This window comes from Cydia pomonella, chromosome 4 (genome assembly GCF_033807575.1).
Source record: "Cydia pomonella isolate Wapato2018A chromosome 4, ilCydPomo1, whole genome shotgun sequence".
Classification (NCBI taxonomy): Eukaryota; Metazoa; Arthropoda; class Insecta; order Lepidoptera; family Tortricidae; genus Cydia; species Cydia pomonella.
Window position 1 is genome coordinate 723,721 of NC_084706.1, and position 25,151 is coordinate 748,871.

A 25,151-nucleotide genomic window follows, 5' to 3' on the forward strand; every position below is an offset into this window, starting at 1 on the left:
ACAATACAATACAAGGTGCGACCAGACCGCAGCTTAAAAAACGGTCACGATACGGAATCGCAGTGACGCGTCGTATGCGTACCGTTTTTGACGCATGCTCCCCACACCGCTGTTTAAAAAACGGTGACGGTACGGAATCGCAGTGACGTGCTTCACGCGAATCTTTTTTGTTCGCAAAACAGTTGCGTCTTTTACGTCACCGGTACGGTGTCTGCCATAAGATCTCCGTGTAATATTTTTTGCGATTTTTACGCAGTTCAATTTACGGTGCGTCAGCTTATTTTAAGCAGCGGTGTGGCGAGCATGCGTCATGGACCCGGGTACGTCCTTAAACTACGTCCAAAAGAGAGGTATGGGCATTGTGAATGTCATCTCGCTTTGTGTGGTAGGGCACAGCCAGTGGATGTCATTCCAGATCCAAATTTTCTTGCGTGATTCGGCATTGGTCCCATAATAAAAGTTGTTCAGTATGACCTGTAAAGTCACTGCGCAGAGTATGGCTGGTGGTTAAAATTTCATCTTATACCTATATTCGACACAAGTAGTAAGTACTTACAGACCAACTATGATACACATTTTGCCTGTAACAAATAGCATGTTATTTAATTCAGTAATCACTAATCAGTCTTAAACAATGAACATCATACTTTTAGATTAGACAACAAAATGTATATTTATACTGTGTTTCGACTTGAAAGATTTTACTGCTTTAAAACATAAGACAAACCTACCAACCAAATGTATAAAAAAAAATGTTTTTTGTGATTATTATTTTCCTATAGGTTTCACGTAAACGTTTGTAAAAAGGAAATAATCTCCATAATATAAGCTATTAGTTGACACCTCGATGAATACAATCGGTTAAGTGGTTTTCGAGATACACCGCCAAAAAGAATAGGTCCGGACGCCATCTTTGTGACGTCATTACTATCCCCTCCCACCATTTTTCCGCTTTACTACCGCATGTACGGTGATCAGTAGAAACGCCCGAACACATTGATACCGGTTGTGGGTAAGGCCGAGCTGAGTCAATTAAATCTGGCCTCGGAGCGGCTTGGGGACTACTAATAGTAAAAGTTGTTCAGTATGACCTATAAAGTCGCTGCGCAGAGTATGACTGGTGGTTAAAAGTTCACCCTGTATAAAAATTTTAAGTAAAAAAAAATATGTACCTACCTATGATTAAGACGAAAAAAGAGACTAAACGTCGAAGTAAGGTAACATTATTGTGTCTGGTTTTTATAATTTCAGTAATTAAAACCGATACTCTATAAATTCCATTCAATACGTATCGTAACAGTCACCACAGTTTCGACCGGTAAAAGCCAGTTATCGTTACCCATGCGCAAATAAATGAGTGTAGCTTCATTGTTTATTACTCGATCTGTATGTTTTAAGGCTCATTATATTCCTTGATAATGAAGCAATATGTTTTATATTAAACAAAATTTGCGAAATGCTAATATTTACGGAGATTTTTACAAAATAAAAAATAATAATTTTATAAAAAAACTGTTTTTTGTGATTATTTTTTTTCCTATAGGTTTCACGTAAATGTTTGTAGAAAAGGAAATAATCTCCATAATATAAGCTATTATTTGACACCTCGATGATTAAAATCGGTTAAGTGGTTTTCGAGATACACCGCCAAAAAGAATAGGTCCGGCCGCCATCTTTGTGACGTCATTACTATCCCCTCCACCATTTTTCCGCTTTACTACCGCATGTACGGTGATCAGGAGAACTGTCCGAACACATTGATACCGGTTGTGGGTAAGGCCGAGCCGAGTCAATTAAATCGTGTTTCTAGAGGGCTTTTGAGATTTGGCGACCGTACTATTTTGTAAAAACATCGCCGTAGGGTATTTACAAGCAGACAATTGATATCAGATATACGTTTCAGTATGTTTCTTAATTTAAGCAATAAAAATCGTCACAGTTCAGATGCAGATACTACAAGTGTATACTTCTTCAACATCATGGTTTGCAACAAGTGACCGTCAAAAATATTTGTTAGTACTTTTATTGCTGGCTGCTTAGATACAGAATGCTTAACTATACGGACAGCTGACGGACAATGATTAACAATTCACGCTGACTGGGTACACTATATTCGAGTTTTTACTTTACACACAACACAATCTGTGTATTATCCTAAGTACAAGGTAGTGTTGTGGATTTAAGCTTCGAGGCGTAAACTACAAGACTCGAGTCGCGACTGCTAAGTTTAGAAGCCTTTGAACCTTAAAGCCTCGACCGTATAAGCCTCAAATTAATAAGATTGCGTTGCTGCTTACGATCACAGAAACCTCGAGTCTTTAGGCCTCAAGCTTTAAAGCCTCCTAAGCTTTGAAGCTATAAGTCTATATGGTTTGGAGCAATTAAGTCTTAAAAGCTTCTAACAAATTAGATCAATCTATGCCATATTTGATAGTTATACAGGGTGCCCGTGAGGAACCAGAGCGATTTTAACAGCGTAATCTTGAGGTCATTAGAATAAAAAAAATATTTTTTGTGATATAGGGGAAAAAGGAAAAAAAATTTGGACTTTATCGCATTTATGTTTATAAAATATCAATTAGAGTGGATAAACAATATGTCTAAACGTAAAGTTAAAGATTTATTTCGACTGCAGATCAATTTTATGAGTGACATTAGTCTTTTTGCGATCTGTTAATCACTACACCCAGACATGACTACAAAGTGGCAACGTAGTTAGGTTCATAATATTTAAAAAAAAAAACACAATATTAGTTTCTGCCTAGAAGCTCATTGTTTGAGCTCTTAACGCTCGACTCAGGCCTTCGAGGTTCGGGGGGGCTTGGGCTTTCAATAGGCCCGAGTTTTTAAAGCGCGAGCTCTCCATGAGGCCCGAGTCCTAAAAACTTACTCTTAACAGCTCGCAAAAAGCTTGAGTCGTTAAGATTCCGTGTTTGAGCTCAAACCTTCAACGCTTAAGTCTTCAAAGCTTGAACCTTCAAGATTTGCGAGTCTTTAAGGTTTCAAAGTCTTTAAGACTAGTTTTTTAACAACACTAGTACAAGGTCGTTTCTCGAAATCTGGTACGAATGGAATGAACGAAAATGTATTGTATGAGTGACGCATGTATTGGTATACAGTCAGAGCCGCCATTTATTTGGTTATTCGGCCCGATTCGAAAGAAGCTTATAAAATGTCACAGCGATACGATACTGATAGTTTCAGTGTCAAAAGTGACGTGATCAGTATCGTATCGTTGTGACATCTTATAAGCCTTGTTCGAATCGGGCCGACTATCATACACGCAGATACTTTCATTCCCTCATTCGTTCCATTCGTGCCATCTCTTATGAATTGACCTGTATTTCCGGACCGAATCCGATACGAGCCGGTCTCTGGAGTCGGTCATGCCAATCAAGCTGACAATTAAGGCTCTTGTTTATGACTTGCTGTGCTTAACACTATTGCTGACAAATATCAAATTATTTTAGAAAGCCTTTTAAAACCGCTTCTTAAACGTAAGTGGACTATCCCGTAATATCATTTTCAGAATTTTAAAGACCTATGGTTAGGTGCTAAGTAGTAAGTACTTTGTACTACCTATACAAGTCCACCGCGGGAGTATTTATGTGACAGCAACGATACGGCCAAGCCGTACTGTTTGACCAAGCTGTTGGCTTTATTGAGTTAAATTCAAAATTCAAAAATTTTTTCAGCAAATAGGCCTCAAGGGCTCTTTTACAAGTCAATACAACATTTATAGTAATATCATATAGTGACATGAAAAATACATAACAACATTTATAAATACAACAGCCAATACCTGGGCAAACATTACATTATAATAATCTTAAAATAAATTAATACAATACAATAGAGATGTATAGTCTCTATGGTTAAAAACACATTAAATCTGGAGATGTAAAAGGTCCCCATCCCCAATGTCAGAGTACTAATAATAATAAAATTTGGAGGTGTAAAGTCTCTCCAAGTGTCAAAATAAAATTTATACTAAATAAATAAACCGCGTCTGGACTGTTAAACTGGCAGTCTCATAAACTAATGCTACATTCTGTACATAACTAGTATGTACCGAGTCAAGTATATTATACAATATGACAGAGACGTATAGTCTCCACGGTTAATACATTAAGTTTGGAGATGTTAGAGCTGATAAAGTGTGGGCTTACAAAGTAAAAGCCTTGGTGCCTACTATAGGGGATCTCATAACTTTTTAGTGTAAAAGCTCTATGCGCCTGTTAGTCTTGGCAACACTTGGCAACATGAAATGTTTTTGGTGGGATTTCATTCATTTCTGTAAGAGTTGTTATACCTGCTAGAAATGACTTATTCATTGAAAGAATCTACGATAATACGGGGTCATATGAAACGGCATGGTTTGAAAACAACTTAAACATTGTGTATAGGTTGGTATAAAAGTTACGTATTGCTAGCACCTAGATGGTGCCACCTAGAAAGCCTTTATAATTACAAGTCAGGAACATTGTATATTATAAATTGAAGGTTTCTTGAAATTTTGAAACATATTAATATAATCGGGATTATTTTTAATGACCAAAACGTTAGCGAAGGTCGGCGTTTCAGCTTGGACAAAAACGTTATTCTTGTAAATAAATAAACACATTTTATAGTGTTTTATAGTGAAACTTTCATTTCATCGGCTCAAAGGAGATCATCGATTTTGGGCTCGGAGGAAAAACCATGGCGTATATGGTACAGAATATTACAGTAATTCTATACGCATTTTATTACGGAAAAAGATATAATATTGGGTGAAAATGTAACGGGAAATAGAAATAAGTAATAAAAAGACATAATATTATTCATTTCCGTAATTTAATATATTTGTTAACAAAAGCTTTGCCGTCCTTATCATCTTTATTAGCATTGACATAACGCTCAACTTCACACAAACCATGAGGTTTTTCACTAAGGAGTTATATAAATTCTCTTTCCACTAAAGTTTATGGTGGGTAGACAAGTCTGTATTCTAGTTTGGCACTAACTGCCACTATGTGTCATAAAGTCAAAGCTAACATACGTGCGTTTCGATACTATTAGAAATGTCACAGTATCATTTATTATGCTATGCCTGTGTTGTGGAGTCAGATTGAAAAAATACTAATTTGAATTACATCCTACGCTGAAGTTTTAGTTTTATAATAGGTTACTAATAGTAAAACATTTTTGATAATAATAGCAGGCAAACTAAATAGGAACGATCACAATTTAGGTAGAGTAAAATTATTACACGAATTTATATTATTAACCGTTGTAGACAGCAATTGTGTGTGTGGTGTGTTTGTGGTGTGTGTGTGTTTAAGTGTGTAATATTACTAAGCGAAATTGAAGGCAATCATTGCCGTGCTAGTTGCCCCTCCCCATACGGTGATGCAGTAAGTTTAAATCGGCTGACAAAGTACAGTATATATCATTTTAAGTAGTTGTTTGTCAGTTGCATCTCTTAGTTTCTTCATCACATAAATTAACTTTCTTACTCTAGCAGATACCGATTCAATATGGTTAGAAAAATTAAGTTTTTCATCTAGTGTCACGCCTAAGTATTTAATAGATGGGGCCCGTTCAATTGAACAACAGTTGCAAGAGGATGTCCCTTGATTGCAGACTATTTCATGAGGGTGGATTGTCGGCTTTGAGGCCGCGGTTTTGTGAAAACAAAGAAATTTAGTTTTTGCGGTGTTGAAAGTTAGTAGATTACTCTTTAGCCAACTGTAAACTGATTTCATACCGCTCTGAGCTATCTATGTTTATTATCAATCGCTGTAGCCGGGTCTAACTCTAATAATGAAGCTTATTTCAAAGAGGGTAAGGTTGAGGTTCTTTATGTTTATCTAGAATATTCGATATTCTAAATGTCACAGAACCTTTGCTACTCAAATTTTACGGTGATTTGCAAATAGTCATATCATAATAGGAAGTTTACAGTCACATACGACTTTTTGTTTTCGAACGTCACGGACGTCACGATTCCGTCAAACAATTCACAACGGTTGGCTACTCGCAAGCGTATAGACATCTTGAAACCCCAGTGTTGTTACAATCGTGAGATCGTAACAACCTATGCGTAATCGGAGAGCTCACTTATATTGGTTTATTTAGCCCTTGAGTCGCGTATGATAAGTAAGGGATATTAAGAGGCTGTCAACACCCAATGTCCTTGAAATTGATGTTACTTAAACATTTTTTTAAGAAAGACTATTTGTTTTAGTCAAGTAAGAAAAATATATGTTCATATTAATTATATTTCAAAGACCGTGGTTGTACTCGATACATGATTGAACGAAATCGGCTCGATAGAAAATAATTGTAAAGATTGGTCTTAAAATCACAATTAAACGGTTCTATGTCTTTATTGTTTTGACTTATGGGTCTGCAATTAAAATCACAATTTCAAAACATTAATATCTAAACCGCTGTTGAGTAAAATATTACACTAATAATCAACTTTTTTTTATTTAAATATTTTTCTTATTATTCCCTTGCCCAGGCCCAGTAACATGTGACAGTGCTATCTCATTTACACCGATACAAATATACAGTGTGCGCGCTTTAGGTATTGACAGCCTCTTAATGTGGTTATGATGACTACTATTCAATATAAGGGTTCCTACACTTCCTACTAGGAACTTCCTAGTTGATAACGAAATCTTAACAACGGGTTAGGTATACCTGGTGTTAGCTTGAAATCGTGCCTCGTGATAGTGTCAACATTTTTTTAGATAGCGACTTTTTTATAAGATAAGTTATGTTGGGATTTATACCGGAAGCGGTAAAAGACCATAGGAAATAGATTTCCTCCAAAATAGGCTTTATTTCTGATTTTTTACAACAATATGCAAGAAGCCATTTCATCTCTCTCTCTCTCTCTCTCAATCCAATGAAAACAGACCTAGGGCTGCTATAGACCGATATCCGATGTTCGCTCTAGCAGGTAAAGATCGGAAAGCAACAATCCGATCTTTACCATTTAAAATTCAGCAGTGATTGTCAAATTTAATTTTTAATGACTACAAAAATTCTGTTTTTATTATAATTATTCCGAAGACTGGCGCCTGGTTTGTGACTCAGGGTTTCAGTATGTACTTGTTCGCCACGTATATGCTCTTGTGGCACACGGACGTGGACCGACTGGGGCACCATGAATTATCTTGTCAAAAAAGTGCAGGTCGTTTTTCAAGACATGCGTCGCTTTATGACATAATCCGTCGATCTCATGCCACCATCAATGTGCCTGCTCTCCTAGAGCCGACTGGCAGTATCAGGGATGATGACAAGAGGCCTGATGGAGTGTCCTTAGTTCCTTGGAGCTTGGGGTGGATGTTAGTGTGGGATGCTACCTGTGTACCAGCATTCTTGGTACAATGCCTCAAGGGCCTATTTTAGATATAAGCTAGTTATAGTAATCCTCTGTATATATCCATTACCTATATGTATGTATCTTTATGTATTTAAGTTGCTTATAATTAATTTATGTGAATTAGGACCCTAATACTTTCAATAATAATTTCTTTTAATTTAAATGCACCGCCTACAATCTTTTCTGCTTTGCCCTAAGGTTGACTGGTAGAGAATGCCTCATGGCATTGAGTTCGCCTTTTGTACATTAAGTTTTTCTTGTGTGCAATAAAATTTAAATAAACAAATATAGTATAACCTTCATGTATGTTGGTAGTTAAGCCGGGCTGGAGGAGCACGACACCAAAACCAAACAATAGCAAATTGAATACCTGCCATGTCCGCGTCTGATAACATTATCTCTAGCAAGCCAGTTTGCAACCAAGCGGCTTCCAGGCGATTATCGGCTCGGGAAATATGATCTCGTTAAATGGACTTGCTAATAAAACATAAAATAGGTTTTAAGTATAACAGACTTTACCAGGCATAGTAATAATTTATACGCCAGTTACGGAAAGAGAGACCTAAGCCCTCCTAGATACGTGTACACGTTCAACGCAGCTGGCCAACTTTATTGTCACGCGTGCAATAGAGTATTTAAGAGCAAGTTCGGCCTGGCCAGCCACATTAGGGCTCATGCTGGACAACGTCCATAATGTGTTTATTTAGGGTCGCCGTCATCGAAAACGATAAGGAGGACTATATATATATATATAAATAATTTATCAATTCACCACTAATCTATAGATGGTTGGCAGTACTCAACTGTATGTTTCTCCAGAAAATTCCTGTCTCGCATAGCTAAACTGTGTAATACGGTTCATTCAGCTGGGAGTACGCTGTTTTCTTGAAGGTTTGAAGATAGACCTCCTTATTTATAATGTAATATATACATATATTTAAATAAGGAAAAAATACTATATACAACAAAAAATAGTCACATGATATTACATAGACTGGAGACCATAGGGCTGGCGCTTACCTCCAGCGTATATCCCTGGCATTAGAAGCTGTAGAAGGTGTGGCAGGCTGTAGAAGGGGTATTCTTTTTATAACTAATTTGTTAATTAGTATATCTTTTAGATTTAGTGTTGCGATGTAGTGCCGCCCTTCATAAAGTGTTAGTGTCCAAACTCCTGAGCAAGAACATAAAAATACGTATATATATAAGACGGTCATACGGCCCATACTCATGTACGGATGCGAGACTTGGACACTAACACTTAAAGAAGAAAATAAACTCCTGGTGACAGAAAGGAGAATACTTCGAAAGATCCTGGGCCCTGTGAGAAGAGAGGATGGCAGCCTTAGACTCCGCAAAAACGTCGAGATTGAAGATCTTGTGGCTACACCCAATATTGTCGGCGAAACAAAAGCTCACCGTCTCCGCTGGCTTGGCCACGTTTTGAGAATGGAGGAGGATCGCGGCGCTAAAAGGGCATACCTGGGACGCCCGGTAGGGCGGAGGCCTATCGGACGTCCCAGATATCGCTGGGGCGATGCTGTTGAAGCGGACTTGCGCGATCTCCAGGCCGATAACTGGCGGGAGATGGCGCAGGATCGAGACAACTGGCGTGTACTCGTGTCGGAGGCCAAGACTCATTTTGGGTCGCTGCGCCATTAAATAGTAGTAGTAGTTTATTTAGTATTAGTTTAATTTTTAAGTAGTTTCATTGTATGGCTAGTTTAGTTTTAATTTTATACCTAGTTGGTTTTTAAGAGAAATTTCTCATTTCTTGTTTTGACTCCATTCTAACAAAAACAAATGTTTTGAAATTCAAGAATCTCGAAAGGACTAGCAACTTTATTAACAGCATTTCTTATTGTTTATGTAGATAGTTTTGTTTATAATTCTACAGAAAATCATTCTCATTTTTTTGTCTCATCACCCGTTAATTAAGACCCTGAGATCCTTGTTTCTAGTTCTTGTCGTGTTGCGTTTCCAATCCTTGAAACACTATAATTACTTATAGTTGCATAGATTTGACTACTGCATATTTCTTCTAATGTATATGCGAGTTAAGTAAGATACAAAGTACCTAACAGAAACATTTACACGGCTGCGTAACATAAAGAGCATCATTAAATTGATTTACTGATGGTGTGTTTCAATCATGCTACCAATATTGTTCCTTGTTTTGGATTGTATGTACTGTGTAATTTAACAGACAAATTAATAAAACTAGGAATCCATCATGAAAATAATTTCAGGGCGTCCACTACATCATTATGTTGGTGCGAGCGATGCGAACAGAAATAAACATCAGGAGACTATTACATTTTTAATCAACATAATTATACCTGATCGATACAGGCAGGTCGTCGCGTCAATCGTTTCGGCGTCGGTCCTAAAATAAACAGCAGAAGCGCTCGCGCACGCGACATTTCGCGTGGCGCGTATAATGTACTACACGGCGCGGCATATCGGCAGGACAACTGCCAAATGATCAATCTATTTTTAACCATAGGTATGCGCGTGCCCAACAGATTTGGAATACATGTCTTTTTTAAGTTTTAGTTGGCGAAGTGACATTCTGTAGTAACTGCAGGTCCTATACTTTATTGCTCGGATATAGTAGCATTAGGTTAATAGGTACATAAAGCAATATAGCTTGATAAAAATAAAATACCATCAAGATAAGATATTTGAAATTTGACTCGAATAATAAATCACTTGTTTGTACATTTATTAAAAAAGTTTTAAAGTATTTGATGAGTAAGATGCTTTTTATAGTTTTGAATGATTTACGTTTAGTTTCACTACACTTAACAACAACAAGAAGATGCATGTAACTGCGTCGAAATATCGGGAGCTCAATAAAAACAATATAAAAGGTAATCACGGTTTATATCCCGGTCGATTTAAGTATAGTGAAGATGCCTTTTGTTTGTGTCTTTAGCAAGAAACATATTTATTACCCGTGGGAAATTTGAAACACCTAGCTGGAGTGTGCGGCTGGGAAATGGATAATCATGAATAATAAAGTAATGATTAAATGACTGCGGTCCAGGCTAGGTAAAAAAAAATGTAATAGCGGCAGCGGCAGTGCCGTGTTTCAAACAAGGAACATGAAAGCGGAATTAACCAACAACGTCATATACGATTTGGTTTATTGTTGAAAACACTCCAGGGTAATTTACAACATCATAAATTTGCGAGAGAACCTAAATATTTAATATTTAGACGCGCATCTACATGAATTTTCCTTTTATGTTCCTCATTTTGATAAGTTTTAAAACGGCAAGAATTTTTACGTAGCTTTAGGTGAATAAGGAGTGGATGTCGAAAGTTTATTATTCATTTATTTTATAGTTTATACAATTGTTTTAATTCGTTTATCTACACACATACTCGTATCATAAACCCTCTATGATGCCCTCAAAATCCGTAAATAATGGCCAACATTACGATAAACTGTTTTGTTACAACAAATTTCTTATTTGTGATAATGTAGTTATAGCTTCATAACCACATCAAAATTGATTTGGTTATGCATTCAGGAACATCTCTGAAAAAAAAGCAATTCGACTTGACCTCTATTCTAATATCAGCCGAGATGCCTTTTTGTTCGAAATGAAATGTCAATTGCATACAATTTTGACATATCTCGCATATTAGTTTGTATCGAATGATACGGAAACAGGCCCCACACTCTAGTTTGTCTCTGAATTAAAAAAAAAAACTACATGCGTAAAAAGTTTTCATTTATTGTTATTGTAGATAAAGCTTGTTTTATTTATCTGTTTAATTCCATAGTTACACTTAATTCATACCTCCTAATTAAGTCTTGAAAATTGACCGAGCAGCAATGTACTGCAACATTACGAGACACAACATGACATGACATTACGAGATACGAGTTTTTTATAGTAACTGCCAACAAGCGTTGACCGTTACTTTAAAAAGCTTGTATCTTGTACCGTGTGTTGCTTTACATTGAGGGCCGAATTATTTTGTATTTTTATTGTTTTTTAAGTAAAATGTATCTCAGTCTACTTCTTAGGAGTACCTAACACATAGTACATAATAGTAATGCTAACCACTGTTTAAATATTCACCCGTATTAAATTGACAGACTGTAATGTTTTGACGACCGGTTTGGCCTAGTGGGTAGTAACCCTGCCTACGAAGCTGATGGTCCCGGGTTCAAATCCTGGTAAGGGCATTTATTCGTGTGATGAGCATGGATATTTGTTCCTGAGTCATGGGTGTTTTCTGTGTATTTAAGTATTTATAAATATTTATATATTATATATATCGTTGTCTAAGTATCCTCAACATAAGCCTTATTGAGCTTACTGTGGGAATTAGTCAATTTGTGTAATAACGTCCTATAATATTTATTTAATGTAATTAAGTGTTTGTGACAGTGTACCTTATCACTCAAGATGCGGCAACATTTACAAACGCCATAAATTTAGCAAGTGATACCTTCTCAACACGACACTCATTAGCAGCAGCTTCTGGCTCATTAGACACTATTTACTATTATTCCAGTAATTTATCATTCATATTTTCTTCAAACAGATACTTAAACAAATCCCCTTAATCTTAAGCCCTTTGCCGCAATAATTTACAATTTGTTCAAACAACCATGCCGCACCTTAATTTATGAAACATGAGTTTCAAGTCATTTTCATTAACGTCTCAACAATATCCATTGTTTTAAGTTGTCTAGAAGAAACTGAAAAGAGTGCAATATCGCTCGCTGTGACGTAGACTATACCTAGTCTGTGTCACAGCGAGCCTAGTCTTATACCTCGCAGTGGCATTATTTATAGAACCCGGGAGGTTTCAAAAGAAACAAGACCCAGACAAAATATAATCCTGCTTAAATAAAATCATGTTCCGATCGCCCTACCTACTTAACTACACTACTACTGTAACATACATATTATATGTAAGTTACATTTTGAAAGCACGAATTGAAGAGTGCATAAAAAAGACAATGGCATTTACTTAGGCTCACGCTTCTAAATGAAATCAGTGAGTCTCTAGCATCCAAACCCCTATTATTTCATTGCAGGCTCGTTCCGGACGTGATGTATATGCGGTACGAGGCCGTCAGCACTCTTCATTCGGAGCTGAAAAGCTCTTCAATTTCAATTTGTTACGTTGTAGGCGTGATAAGCAGGGCAACCCCCGATTTAAGGCGAATTTATTGGATGTAGCGCAGGGGTCGATTGGCCGATTTACAGATTTAAAAAATTGACGCTAAATTCAATGTTGTGCAATGGCACGATTTGGGCACAGTATTTGGGAGTTGTCTCAACATTTTGTAATGTAGTATTACGAATATTCCATGTAGGTTACAAACGTTACCCGCAATACTAAAGGTGACATGGCTCAAGCACATACAAGTGTGGTGTGCTTCCTAACAGTGCAATCAACCGCAATTATAATAGTACATTACGATACAAGTGCGAAAAATAGGAAATTCGAAACGAGTGGCGATAAATTAAAACACGACCGAAGGGAGTGTTTTAAATCGACACGAGTTGCGAATTATCTATTCGCACATGTATCGTACAACGTTTTACAGTACATATGGCCCTTTAAATGTTTGACACAGTAACGTAATATGCGAATTTGCGCACGAGTGCGGTAAAGTAGCACCATATGTACTGTAAATAAATAAATATAACTGTACAATATTATACAAATCGACCTAACCCCACAGTAACCTTAATAGGATTTGTGTTGTGGGAATTATGATTTATTTCTTATCTATCTTAATCGTTCCTTTAATGAAAACAAAACGTCGTCTACATAATTACGTTTAAGAGAACACCGAGTCTTATCCAATAAACCAGACTCAGGTACATTTCTTCTCTTAAACGGTTAAATATCCCCTGACGTATGTCATTAAATACGAGCAACCGCCGCGAATTGTACCTCACTTCGTTTTCGCTTTTCTTGTGAAAGAATTGTGTAAGTTTGAAATAATAAAGAAGGCATAGCATGTTATGTTAAGGTACGTATACCATTATCCTGCTAAAAAGAGTAACTTGTTAACTTGTTACGTGCGCGATCGTATACATATGTACGGCACTCGCACGGTGGTAGCTCCAGTCAAACGTGGTTCAAAATTAGAGTAGGTATTTTTATGATTTCGTGGCGAAAACGGCAGAAATAAAACAATTAAGTTATTAACTCATCTGTAAGTTTATATGGTTGGGTATGATTGTAAAATAAAATATCCATAAATAAATGTAACTGATCAGTGCTAAATTGGTGCCATCGTCACGTTTTTATCATCGCAAATCCCGATAAAGGAGCAAAGCTCATCCTCACTTCTTAGATACATGGCACACCAAGAATAAGCGGGCATCTCGCTCGTTTCTTCCTAGAACGTGCGGAATGTGGAATGAGTTGCCTCCTGAGGTATTTCCTTTGCGCTACGACATGGGATTCTTCAAGAAGCGGGTATTTTGGGGTTCTCAAGGGTCGGCAACGCTTAAGTGGCTCCTATGGTGTTGCTTATGTCCATGGGCGACGATGACCGCTTCCCATTAGGCGGCTCGTCTGCTCGTTTACTGACTATATGCTAACATAAAAAAAATTAAAACTTGCAACAAAAAAAAAGTCGATATCATTTCTAGTTAATAAAAAACAAAGCCTTATAGAAAGTAACAGTATACTTAAATATAATGTTGATTTGTTCATTTATTTAATGTGGGATATTGATAGGCCTCTGAATAAAAACTAAAATAGCACTTGACTTGCTTTATTTAAATGACAAAAACTATTTTTTATAACTATTTCACAGTTTAACGCACGACGCTCGCTCACCATTCAAATCGATCTCCCCGTCCCTTTCGCACCTCTTGTCATCCTTCTTTCTCTCTTACGTTCCGTTTCACGCTATCCTCTTACGTTCCATTCCTACATTAATAATTTAAATGAGACCGGAATAATAATTAAATAATAACCCCAAATGCCTACCCTCTTATTCTCTTTTATGTATTTTCTCTCAGTACAAACTCCCCGTTGCTCCATAAATTCTTCCGAATACAAGGCTAATTTCCTATTTTCCGGATCGGCTAGTTATAGGTCGCAATTCAAATAATATATGGAGAGAATACTACGCCATAATAGTACATTACGATACAAGTGCGAAAAATAGGAAATTCGAAACGAGTGGCGATAAATTAAAACACGACCGAAGGGAGTGTTTTAAATCGACACGAGTTGCGAATTACCTATTCGCACATGTATCGTACAACGTTTTACAGTACATATGGCCCTTTAAATGTTCGACACAGTAACATAATATGCTACTTCTCGCACTAGTGCTATAAAGTAGCCCCATATGTACTGTAAAATACGTTTCACCGTACATTTCATGGTACTGTATGGCATGCGTGGATTAACCAAGCTGGGGTTAAATTTAAAATATATCTAGACGTTACATTACATTACGATAATTACTTATATTTAATCTCGTGATTGATAACGTTACGTCGCATATTTCCTAGCGGCATAGTACGTGGTGCGTCTAACACGGCTTCCTCGAGTTGAATACGCCGAGTTACGAAGGCGAGATGTGCCCGATTTGTGAAATTTTTACTACCTATTTTATATAGGGGAGACCAGTAGGGTAGGGGGTGCAGGGTATGGTCGGCTCTTTATCATTTCTCACCATGCCTGTCACATTCTAACTAGTATTTAAGTGCGAAAGTGACGGGCATAGTGACAAGCGATAAAAATGGAACCATGCTGTCACTGCAGGGATAGAATCTACAAGGGAGCGTATTTAAAACCGTTTAACACGTTCTCTATCAACGATTGTGATCTTGGCTAGCCCCCAGTTCCTTTACTCAAGAGAGGGCTGACGCAAAATAGTAAGTAGTTTTTAAAATGAATTTTTACACATTTTAATCAGCGGCAATGCCATCACAAACATCACAGGGAAATAAGTGCAAGGGCAGTCTCCAGCCAAAACCTGAAAAGGTTAAAATTGGCTGGAACCATGCACGAAACCATGGCTAATTTTCATTTGCATATCATGGGAGTATAATTTTAGTTTTTTAGTATATAGCCGAGGGATCTGGCAAGCAATATTTTAAATAGAAGTATATTTTCAGAGTATTTGAGATAAAAGGTAAAACCCGCGTGATAGCCATATCCTCCGTCAAGTTTCGCGCGGCGCGCCATATCTTGCTCCTTCTAATATCCTGGCATTACTCTCCCTCTTAAATACCGATACACAACGCACAGCCTAAACCGTTGAAAGTAGGACCTTGAAATTTAAACCTATATTTTGCAAACGTAAAGCTCTGCTGAGGAAAAATCTACGGGTATTTTTTACGATTTTTATGCAGATAATATCGCAAGCGGACGCTAGTAACATAGAATAGTTTGCTCGATAAATCAAATATAAAATACCCAAAAAGCTTATCTTGCAATTACGATACAAAACTTAAACACTAATCCGCTTTCAACCCATAAAGACATTTCGATACCAAATACCGCATCAAAGACCAAAATATGCCCAGAATAAACATATTAATATCTTCTATTGTTGTTCTCAATCGATCTCCGCTTTATATCTGCCCGTCAGACAAGCTTCCTACCTACGAGTATTCATGAGGTGTGAAAGTATTGGCAATCCGTGACTAGAATAGCAATGAAACTCTAATTAAATTGTATGCTAATATGGAATGAAATAATATTGAACTCCACTTCCGGGATTAATTCTCATTTAAATAAAACAATACCTATAACGGCTTAGACCGAGTAATTGCTAGCTGTTTTTAAATACATGCAAGACGTATTAAATATCATTAATAACAAGAAATATGCATTTGGAATATTGCTTGATATGAGTAAAGCTTATGATCGAGGCTTATACAAAATTTTACTGCAAAAGCTACGCGGAATTGGTATAACAGGACTACCTTACGATTGGTTTGTTTCGTATCGTTCTTTCAAATCGTACCCAATGTGTAGAAGTTGACTACCACAATCATGTAACAGGCAACATACAACAAAATCAATACCTCAAGGCAATGTTCTCGGATGCATTTTATTCTTAATTTACATTAATGATTTGCCCAAAATAATAAATTGCTCTTGCACCCTATTCGCTGATGATATATCATTAGTAATTTCATGCGAAAATAATATTACTTTTAAAAATCACTTAGATGAAACTATATCTAGTATTGTAAGTTGGCTTAGAGACCATAACCTAAGTATAAATTTCTCCAAAACTAAACTCTTAGAGTTCAGACCTTACCAAAAACACAGTTTGAATTAGACTATAGCTTCAAAGATACAAAACTTGAATGTGTGGATTCCGCTGCGCTTTTGGGTATTCATATTGATTCTACAATAAACTGGAAAGAAAATGTCCATCAAATTGCCCTTAAATTAAGTCGATTCACCTATTATGCCTTACATGAAATTAAGAAATGCACCGATATAAAAAACAGACACTTGTGCCTATTATGCTTATGCATACGTATGGCTAAAATATGGAATAGTCTTATGGGGAAACAGTTCAGATACTATACAACTGTTTATACTCCAAAAACGTTGCCTAAGAATATTAGTTAATGTGGATCAAATGACAGGCTGCAAACAATACTTTACAGAACAAAAAATGTTGACTCTACCTTCAATATACATCTTAGAAGCTTCTATGTTCGTGAAAAACAACTTGCCATTATTTCCAGAATACTCACACGGATCTTCTTTACGAACTAAAAAAAAACTAGCTTTACCTGAGACCAAATTGAAGATGGTTAGCTCTGGTCCTTTTGCCATGGCAATAAAAATATTTAACAAAATCCCACATCAGATCCGAGAACTCAGTAATATAAGTACATTTAAAACCCAACTCAAAACATATTTAATTCAAAAAGCTTTTTACTCTGTACTAGTATTCCTGAATGAAAATGCAACTATATGAAATATAATGTAATACCAATATTATATATATATAATATAATGTAGATTCGTTCTAACCATTTTGTTTTATTATGTGCTGTATGTTTCCCGATAAAGTAATAAAAATTTTATAATATGCTTTACTTAAAAAAAAAAAAAACTTTTATGTAATAACTAATAATGTAATAAAATATTTAATATGTAATTAATCGTGATGTTAAATTTAATAATATGTAATCGTCAATTGTAATGTAAGTTTGATAATATTTAAATAATTTGATAAATTTTAAATTAAAAAAAAAAAACTTTTAATAGTGATTCATTATTACTAGTCCGTAAGTTACGTTGTGCAGTGCCCTTACAGCGTTCATAGCTAATATGTACCTATGAAGGCAATAAATGACTGAATACTGAATTACTATAAGTATATTGATTAAAAGCTTAACCATCACAATATTGTAAAATACGTTATTGCGTTTTATATGATGATCTCTCTGGCCTAGTCGGTAGTGGCCGTGCCTATGAAGCCGACGATCTTGGGTTCGAATCCCGGTAAGGGCATATATTTGTGTGATTAGCTCAGATATACAATAACACTGTTTACGAGCAAGTGTGATAAAAAAATATTAGATGGCTTTCTGCAAGGTAACGCTTGGTTCAATAGATTATCCTAATACACTATATACCTACTTAAATATTACTAAGACAAGCACTTACAAGCTATTTTCATCGAATAGTAATAATTAATAACTTGAGCGTAATGACTAATGACTAACTCGCCTTCAAGACGATAGGGGAGGACCGCTTGTACATACTCGTACAAACTTAGGCCCCGTTTTTGTCCCTCCTGGGTGTGACATTATAGAAAATTCCACTTCTATACATTTTCCATTCCCCATGATTTTTTATTATGTTATTGACACAGTGAAAAACTAGGTTTATAAATTTTCCTTTTTTTTCAAAATTTGCAATACATAAAAAAATTAAGCGAAACCTAAGTATATTATGCTGAAGCGATTGACATCAAAATCAAAGTGATTTGTTAAGATATAGTTGGTGGAAAACGTTTTCTCCCGGAATCGAATTTCATAGAAATGTGTTTTTTGTTTGTAGTTTTTATGTATACTTTTAGAGTCGGTTGACAATGCCTGTTGCAGATTTTGCGTTGCGGATATAAAATTATGGTCCCTGAATAAATGTTTAATTGGATATTTAAAATGTAGATTTAATAGAAAAAGTAGCTGACTGACCTGTCTGGCCTAGTGGGTAGTGACCCTGCCTATGAAGCCAATGGTCCCGGGTTTAAATCCTGGTAAGGGCATTTATTCGTGTGATGAGCATAGATATTTGTTCCTAAGTCATGGGTGATTTCTATATATTTGAGTATTTAAAATATATATATATATATATATATATATATATATATATATATATATATATATTATACGAGTATATATCGTTGTCTAAGTACCCTCAACGCTTGTGTTGAGCTTACTCTTGGGACGTAGTCAATTTGTGTAACAATGGCCTATCATATTTATTTTATATTTTTTATATTACCGTTATTTCACTAGGTTCGCAAAGCTGTTCTTCCCTCTTAATAGCAAAACATTATGAAGTAATTTAACTTTTCGGATTAACATAACTTTTAATGATTGCGAGTTATAGAACCGAACGTATAACTCGATATCCTGTAACCTACGAAAAAGCGGTTATTACCCCTTTTGTACATAACAAAAGCTATTAAAAGTCATTTAGATAGCTTAAACAATTTTAACAATAGATAATTACATTCTATAATGATACAAATACGATACGATTTCGCTCTTTTTCAGTTTGTTGCTTGTAGATCGAACATCCGTCAGCCATAAAGTGCATGGCGAATTTATCAATGAATTAATAATTTCTCCATGCAATTTCTCAGCTCTAATCATAATATAGATTGATATCTAAGGATCCGAAAGATACCTTAAAATGAATTAGCCATGAATTAGTCGTAGTCAGTTTGTAAAAAATGGACGCGCTTTTTTATTTTTGGTATAATCATGTTAAAATCCGAAAGCTCCTTTTCACAAGTGTCTTATCCAAAAAAACCTTCCTCTATCCTTCTACATCGAGTGGTTTGTCAATCCAAAGAAAAATGTATCTCCTGACTTCCCAAGGCTCCCAAAATGTGCTTATGCATACCTCTTGGGATTGCGCAACCTCGGATTACATGTATTCAGGAACAAATGAAGTTATAAAAAAGCGGCCAAGTGAGAGTCGGACTCGCCCATGAACGGTTCCGTACCATGTATGATGTATTAAAAAAAAAACTAATTACTAGATCTCGTTCAAACCAATTTTCGGTGGAAGTTTGCATGGTAATTTATATCATATATATTTTTTTTGATTTTTCATTCTGTTATTTTAGAAGTTACAGGGGGGGGGGGGGGGGGACGCATTTTACCACTTTGGAAGTCTCTCGCGCAAATTATTCAGTTTGGAAAAAAATTATATTTGAAACCTAAATATAATTTTTGAAGACCTATCCCCACACGTATACCCCACACGTATGGGTTTGATGAAAAAAGATTTTTTGAGTTTCAGTTCTAAGTATGGGGAACCCCCAAAATTTATTGTTTTTTTTCTATTTTTGTGTAAAAATCCTAATGCAGTTCATAGAATACATCTACTTACCAAGTTTGAACAGTATAGCTTCGGAAAAAGTGGCTGTGACATAAACGGACAGACAGACGGACATGACGAATCTATAAGGGTTCCGTTTTTTGCCATTTGGCTACGGAACCCTAAAAAGTATATCTAGCTAGCTGGGAATTAATGTAATTACTCAAAATGCTTTTTTTTATTAAAAGGTTGTTGGCCTACTAGTCAATAGAAGTTTTGTATGTAAAAACGCTAGGAGGCCGGTTGGACGCCCTAAGCTTAGATTCAAGGACTGCTGCAAGAGATTATCAATCGCTGTGCAAGAGGGACTTGATCTGCTTCGATATTCAACCTCACAATTGGGAATCTCAGGCTGAAATGAGGCCAGAGTGGCATCAAGATCTCAAAGTAAACAAGTATGACAAGGACTGGTTAGAGAACCTTAGGCACAAAAGACTCCGCGCTGCTAGACCTCCTCCCTTGGACTCTCGTCATGTTTGTGATTGCTGTAGCAGAAGATGCCGCTCTGGTATTGGACTCTTCAGTCATCGCAGACGTTGCAATCAACCTCCCCGCAACACCTGATTTTACCCGACGCTGCAACAATCATCTGCTATAGATGTGGTGGCCAATATATGTATGTAAAACGTCTACTCGCTCTAATTCATTAATTTTACTTGTAAATGTAGTGTTATTGGAGCAATAAAGAATATTTACTTAGGTACTTACAATTTCTAGCTACTAAACCTGGTATAGCCTGTCCAATTTCTAAGATCAAGTTCGCCATACATTTACTATGGCGTACTTGATCTCGTAGAAAAACGTACAGACTATACCAGACATACATGTTTCACATAAATTTATGATAACATTCGAACAGTAAGCCAATGAGCTCCGACAGCTGGTTCGCCCATGTATTTCGGTGCCAGTGGATCGCCACAGATTAACATAGGGAAATTACAGCTTATACGCTACTCTCAAACTGAACAAAACAATTAATTTGTATTTTGGCATTATTTAAACTACAATGCGTTTCATAATTATTACACCGATCCTCTGGTCTGTTGCCAATGAAACTAAGGCCACTAGCTACTAAGGGTAAAATAGGTACCTATTGTATCTGTCGCACGAAAATATGAAGCATCGAATCCGTATTAAGTAGTGTAAGAAAGAGACGATCAGATTATCTCGTCCTTATCACGCGATAAACGAGTTCATTATTAGTATAAAGGTCGAAAAACGAAGGGTTGCAGGCCAAGTAGATATAGATGCGAAAATCAATGTTCCCTTGAATTGCAGGCGTATTATAATAAGATTTTTTTTTTTTTTTTATATAGCCTATATTGTGTCCCACTGCTGGGCAAAGGCCTCCCCTGTTTTCCGCCACTCGTCACGGAGTTTAAAAGTGTTTCCTCTTATAGTTGCGTATCTTCTAGAGCACCCAGGTAGTCTGTGGCTTTGTTAACGAGCGCCTCGCCGTGTCAACAGCCCTGCTGCGCCATTCCTGGACTCATTGGCCTGGACGCAGTCAACAAAGCCTGTCAATATCGCCGACAATATTGCCTACAGAAGGTCTATTGGGATACAGGATGTAGGTAGTGCATAATATTTTCTCAGGAACGTTTTATTTTTTATGCTTTTTAGTTATTTAACACCAAAAAACAAGCCTCAAATGATTCAGGTTTTTTAAAAAAATACCAAAAAGAGAAAAATCATTTTTATTTTGTTACAGCCAAAGTACAAATCCGATTTCTTTGTAATTTGGATATGTTGTATATACAAATAATGTCGTTTGTATATACAAAAAAAAAAAAAAAATTTTCATGTAGAATTGAATAAAGTTTAACAATTATTTTTTTCAAAACTTCAAATCGGGATTAACAATGTGAAAAACTCGAATTTGCAACACCCATAATTCTTTCCCTTCATACAAGAAAAGTAGACAATAAACGAATGAAGTTTATTGTGAACGCAATTTTTACGAATTTGAATTTAGAATGTGACACATTGCACAATATATGCTTTTATGGCTGTATATGGCTACGCTACGGCGTCTGTATTTTTTAATATCCCATACATACATATATTCGTATTATTACGTAGTCAAGTATAATACTAACTAATTCCATTATTATACTATTAAAAATATACACGTCGCTGTATCTAATAATTTAAATTATAGATCTTGCAATTCACGATGGCGAGTGGCGAGACTCTTATTGGTATGATAACAAGGTCTAATTTTGATAAATCCAATCGCCATCGTGAATTGCAATAACGTGTATCATTTGCCACTTAAGATTAATAAAATTATAAAAGATTACATGCTTTATCAATAAGTATGTCAATGTCAATGAATAAGTGTATTGGAAACAGATCATCTGAAAACTCAAGTGCACTAACAGGCCGAGTGCATATATTGACCACATGTTTTTCTTAATGATTTCGTTTTTTTTGCCGTAGATGTGTTCCCCAGTGGATTACAAACATTGTAGTGCATTTAACTTTCACGTAGCTTATCTGTATAACTGGGGCCTTATACTCGTAAAGGGTTAATTGTAGGGTTGTTGTTGTTAGGGTTGTGGGGTAAGATACCTAAATAACAAAGTAATCGGATTAGTAGTTTGGCTGCAATAAAATAAAAATATATTTTCTTTTTTGCATTTTTTTAACCTGAAACATTTAAGGCTTATTTTTTGGTGAAAGCACTACATATATAAAATTAATAATCCAGTAAAAGGAAATTATTTTTTTCGCTAAGGGCAGTTTGGTCATGCTTACCCGGCTTGACCCTATGTCATGCTACTCCAGTCAACCTCAGTACTTTTGGTACTGAGACTGACTGAAATGGTCACAATGTCACAGTCACAGGTCACGGGAACAATTTGTGAGGCCCGGATGCCCCTCCGACTGAAGGGTAAAATTTATAAAACCATTATAAGACCTGTCGTCATGTATGGATCAGAGTGTTGAGCCCTAAAAGTGACGGATGAAAAGAGATTGCATGTAGCGGAAATGAGAATGTTAAGATGGATGTGTGGTGTTACAAGAATGGATAGGATAAGGAATGAGTATATAAGAGGAAGTCTGAAAGTTGCACCCATAATAGAAAAAGTAAGAGCGAATCGCCTAGCGTGGTATGGGCATGTGATGCGGAGGGATGAAAGTCATGTGACGAGAAAGGTATTACGAATGAATGTGGAGCGATGGAACGGCAGAGGAAAACCTAGGAAACGGTGGATGGATTGTGTGAGAGATGACATGAAACGAACGCGAGTGAACGATGAGATGACGGGTGACAGAAAGATATGGAAGGAAAAGACATGCTACGCCGACCCCAAATGAATGGGATAAGGGCAAGCGAATGATGACTGACTGAAATAGCATAATAATAATATACATATATTTTTATCAAACTGTACCTAAAACTATGCATTATAAATATTTCATTCATGCATTCATAGGTTCGTGCGCTTCCGTGAAAATACGATGGAAAATAATTATGCACTACATCCGTAGGTGTCCAACTTTTTTGCAATTATGTAAAAAATATTAAAACCCGCTTTAAAATATGTTTTAAATTGTGTTCAAAACGCGAAAGTTTTAAATGATTTTTGTAATAGCAACAGTTTACTGCGTCCCACCAATATTCTGTTTCTACTTGGTAACATATATCTCTATGGTATATATAAACGAGCAATTTTGTTTGAATCGAATCTAAATTATAAACTTACAGATATATTCTCCAGTACTGTTATAAAAGATTAATTTTCAAATTAGCCGTACTTTACGTTCAAAGCAGACTTTTTATGTCGAGTTTTGCTCCACAAAATGCACCAGAAATAGTTTTATTAGACGTGCAATGCGTAGTCACAATACAGTTTTAAACGTACCTAATTGATATTTTTTCCTTGAATTTAAACAGTCTTAATAGACAGGTAGCGAATAGATTGTTTACTTTTTAAGGTCACGGACTTATATTAAGTTAGTAATTTTTTAATGTTGTAAGCGTGTGTGCTGACATTCACCTACTGTCACTGAATGGGATATCGTATCTTTATATAAATAAATCAGTAAATATTATAGCGACATTTCTTATACAAATTTAATTTAATTTTATTGGGAAACATACAGCACACACGCCAATTTGTATCATAATAAAACAATAAGGTAAAAACTAATCTAAATTAAAATATATCTAAATAAGGCCCCCGCGGCATTGTGCCAAAGATGCTGGCAGCATTCCCTCGCCGAATGGCAATACTTATGCGCTGCGAGAGAAAGCTGCCAGCTCTCTGTTCACCGGTAGAATCTATGAGCCTTTTACTCATTTCCTTAAATAGTATCTTGGCGCTTGGACCCCACGGCCCTAGTGTCTCGACTCCAAATGCCACAAAGTGGTATTGGGGGCCGAGACTTTGATATTTGGAAACCTTTTTGGTTTCAGCCGCCTTGGCAGCTGCCCCAGCCTTGGCCGAAGTTCTTGGTAGATGGGACGGTGCCAGTGTATCGAGGCATGTGGCGTCCCAGACTAGCACTCGACCCATCTTCCCTGGGACCAGGGTCATATCGTCCGGTCTCTTGCCATCGTCCCTCTAAACGCCGTTTGGTTCAAGGATAGCCGGCGCATTGACGGTAGCAAGAGATCGGCGGATTTTATCGTTTACGGCAGCGTGCCTGGAGAGGTGACCGGCACTTAATTGACAACAAAGGCCGTGGTGTCCAAGCACGTCGACGGTTGCGCCGCAGGGGCATCTGTGGGGGGCGCAGACCTCTACCCCTAATCTAAGGCTTGCGGATAAACGGAGGGTATCCGGCTCTAGATATGTACCGGTGGGGGGGAGGGCTAGGCATGCAGCCACTGGCCGGATTCTAATACTGCAGCTGCGAGCTGCCGCGCGCGTGTAGGACCAACTGAGCTGGAAAGTAGTTTATCAAAGTTAATTTTGCACAACGTGTCGTCCCAGCAACGTTGAATGTTTAATTTTGAAGGTAAATTTTGACCAGGACAAGCCGTCAGCCAGGCGTTTTTGGCCTCCGTCAAGCATGCCGTCTCGTAGTTTAAAGTGCAGGCCTTTAATATTTTTCCTACGAGGGAGGACGTGCCATGGACGGAAGATAGAAACGCTGGTAAAGCAACACTAGAAATTTTGCGCGTACCCAGCCCGCCGAATCTGATGAGCAGGGACGCCTG

General features: G+C 36.7%; 2 protein-coding genes across 10 annotated transcripts in view; one reads left to right on the forward strand and one right to left on the reverse strand.

Moving 5' to 3' along the window:
• LOC133516798 (eye-specific diacylglycerol kinase) overlaps positions 1 to 25,151 on the reverse strand; it is a 342,395-nt gene that overhangs the window by 191,862 nt on the left and 125,382 nt on the right. The gene's annotated exons all lie outside the window — the stretch shown is intronic.
• LOC133517508 (uncharacterized) lies at positions 8,584 to 9,056 on the forward strand. Its single transcript, XM_061850841.1, has one exon. It carries the CDS (start codon positions 8,609 to 8,611, stop codon positions 9,038 to 9,040), a length of 432 nt encoding a protein of 143 aa, XP_061706825.1. The 5' UTR covers positions 8,584 to 8,608; the 3' UTR covers positions 9,041 to 9,056.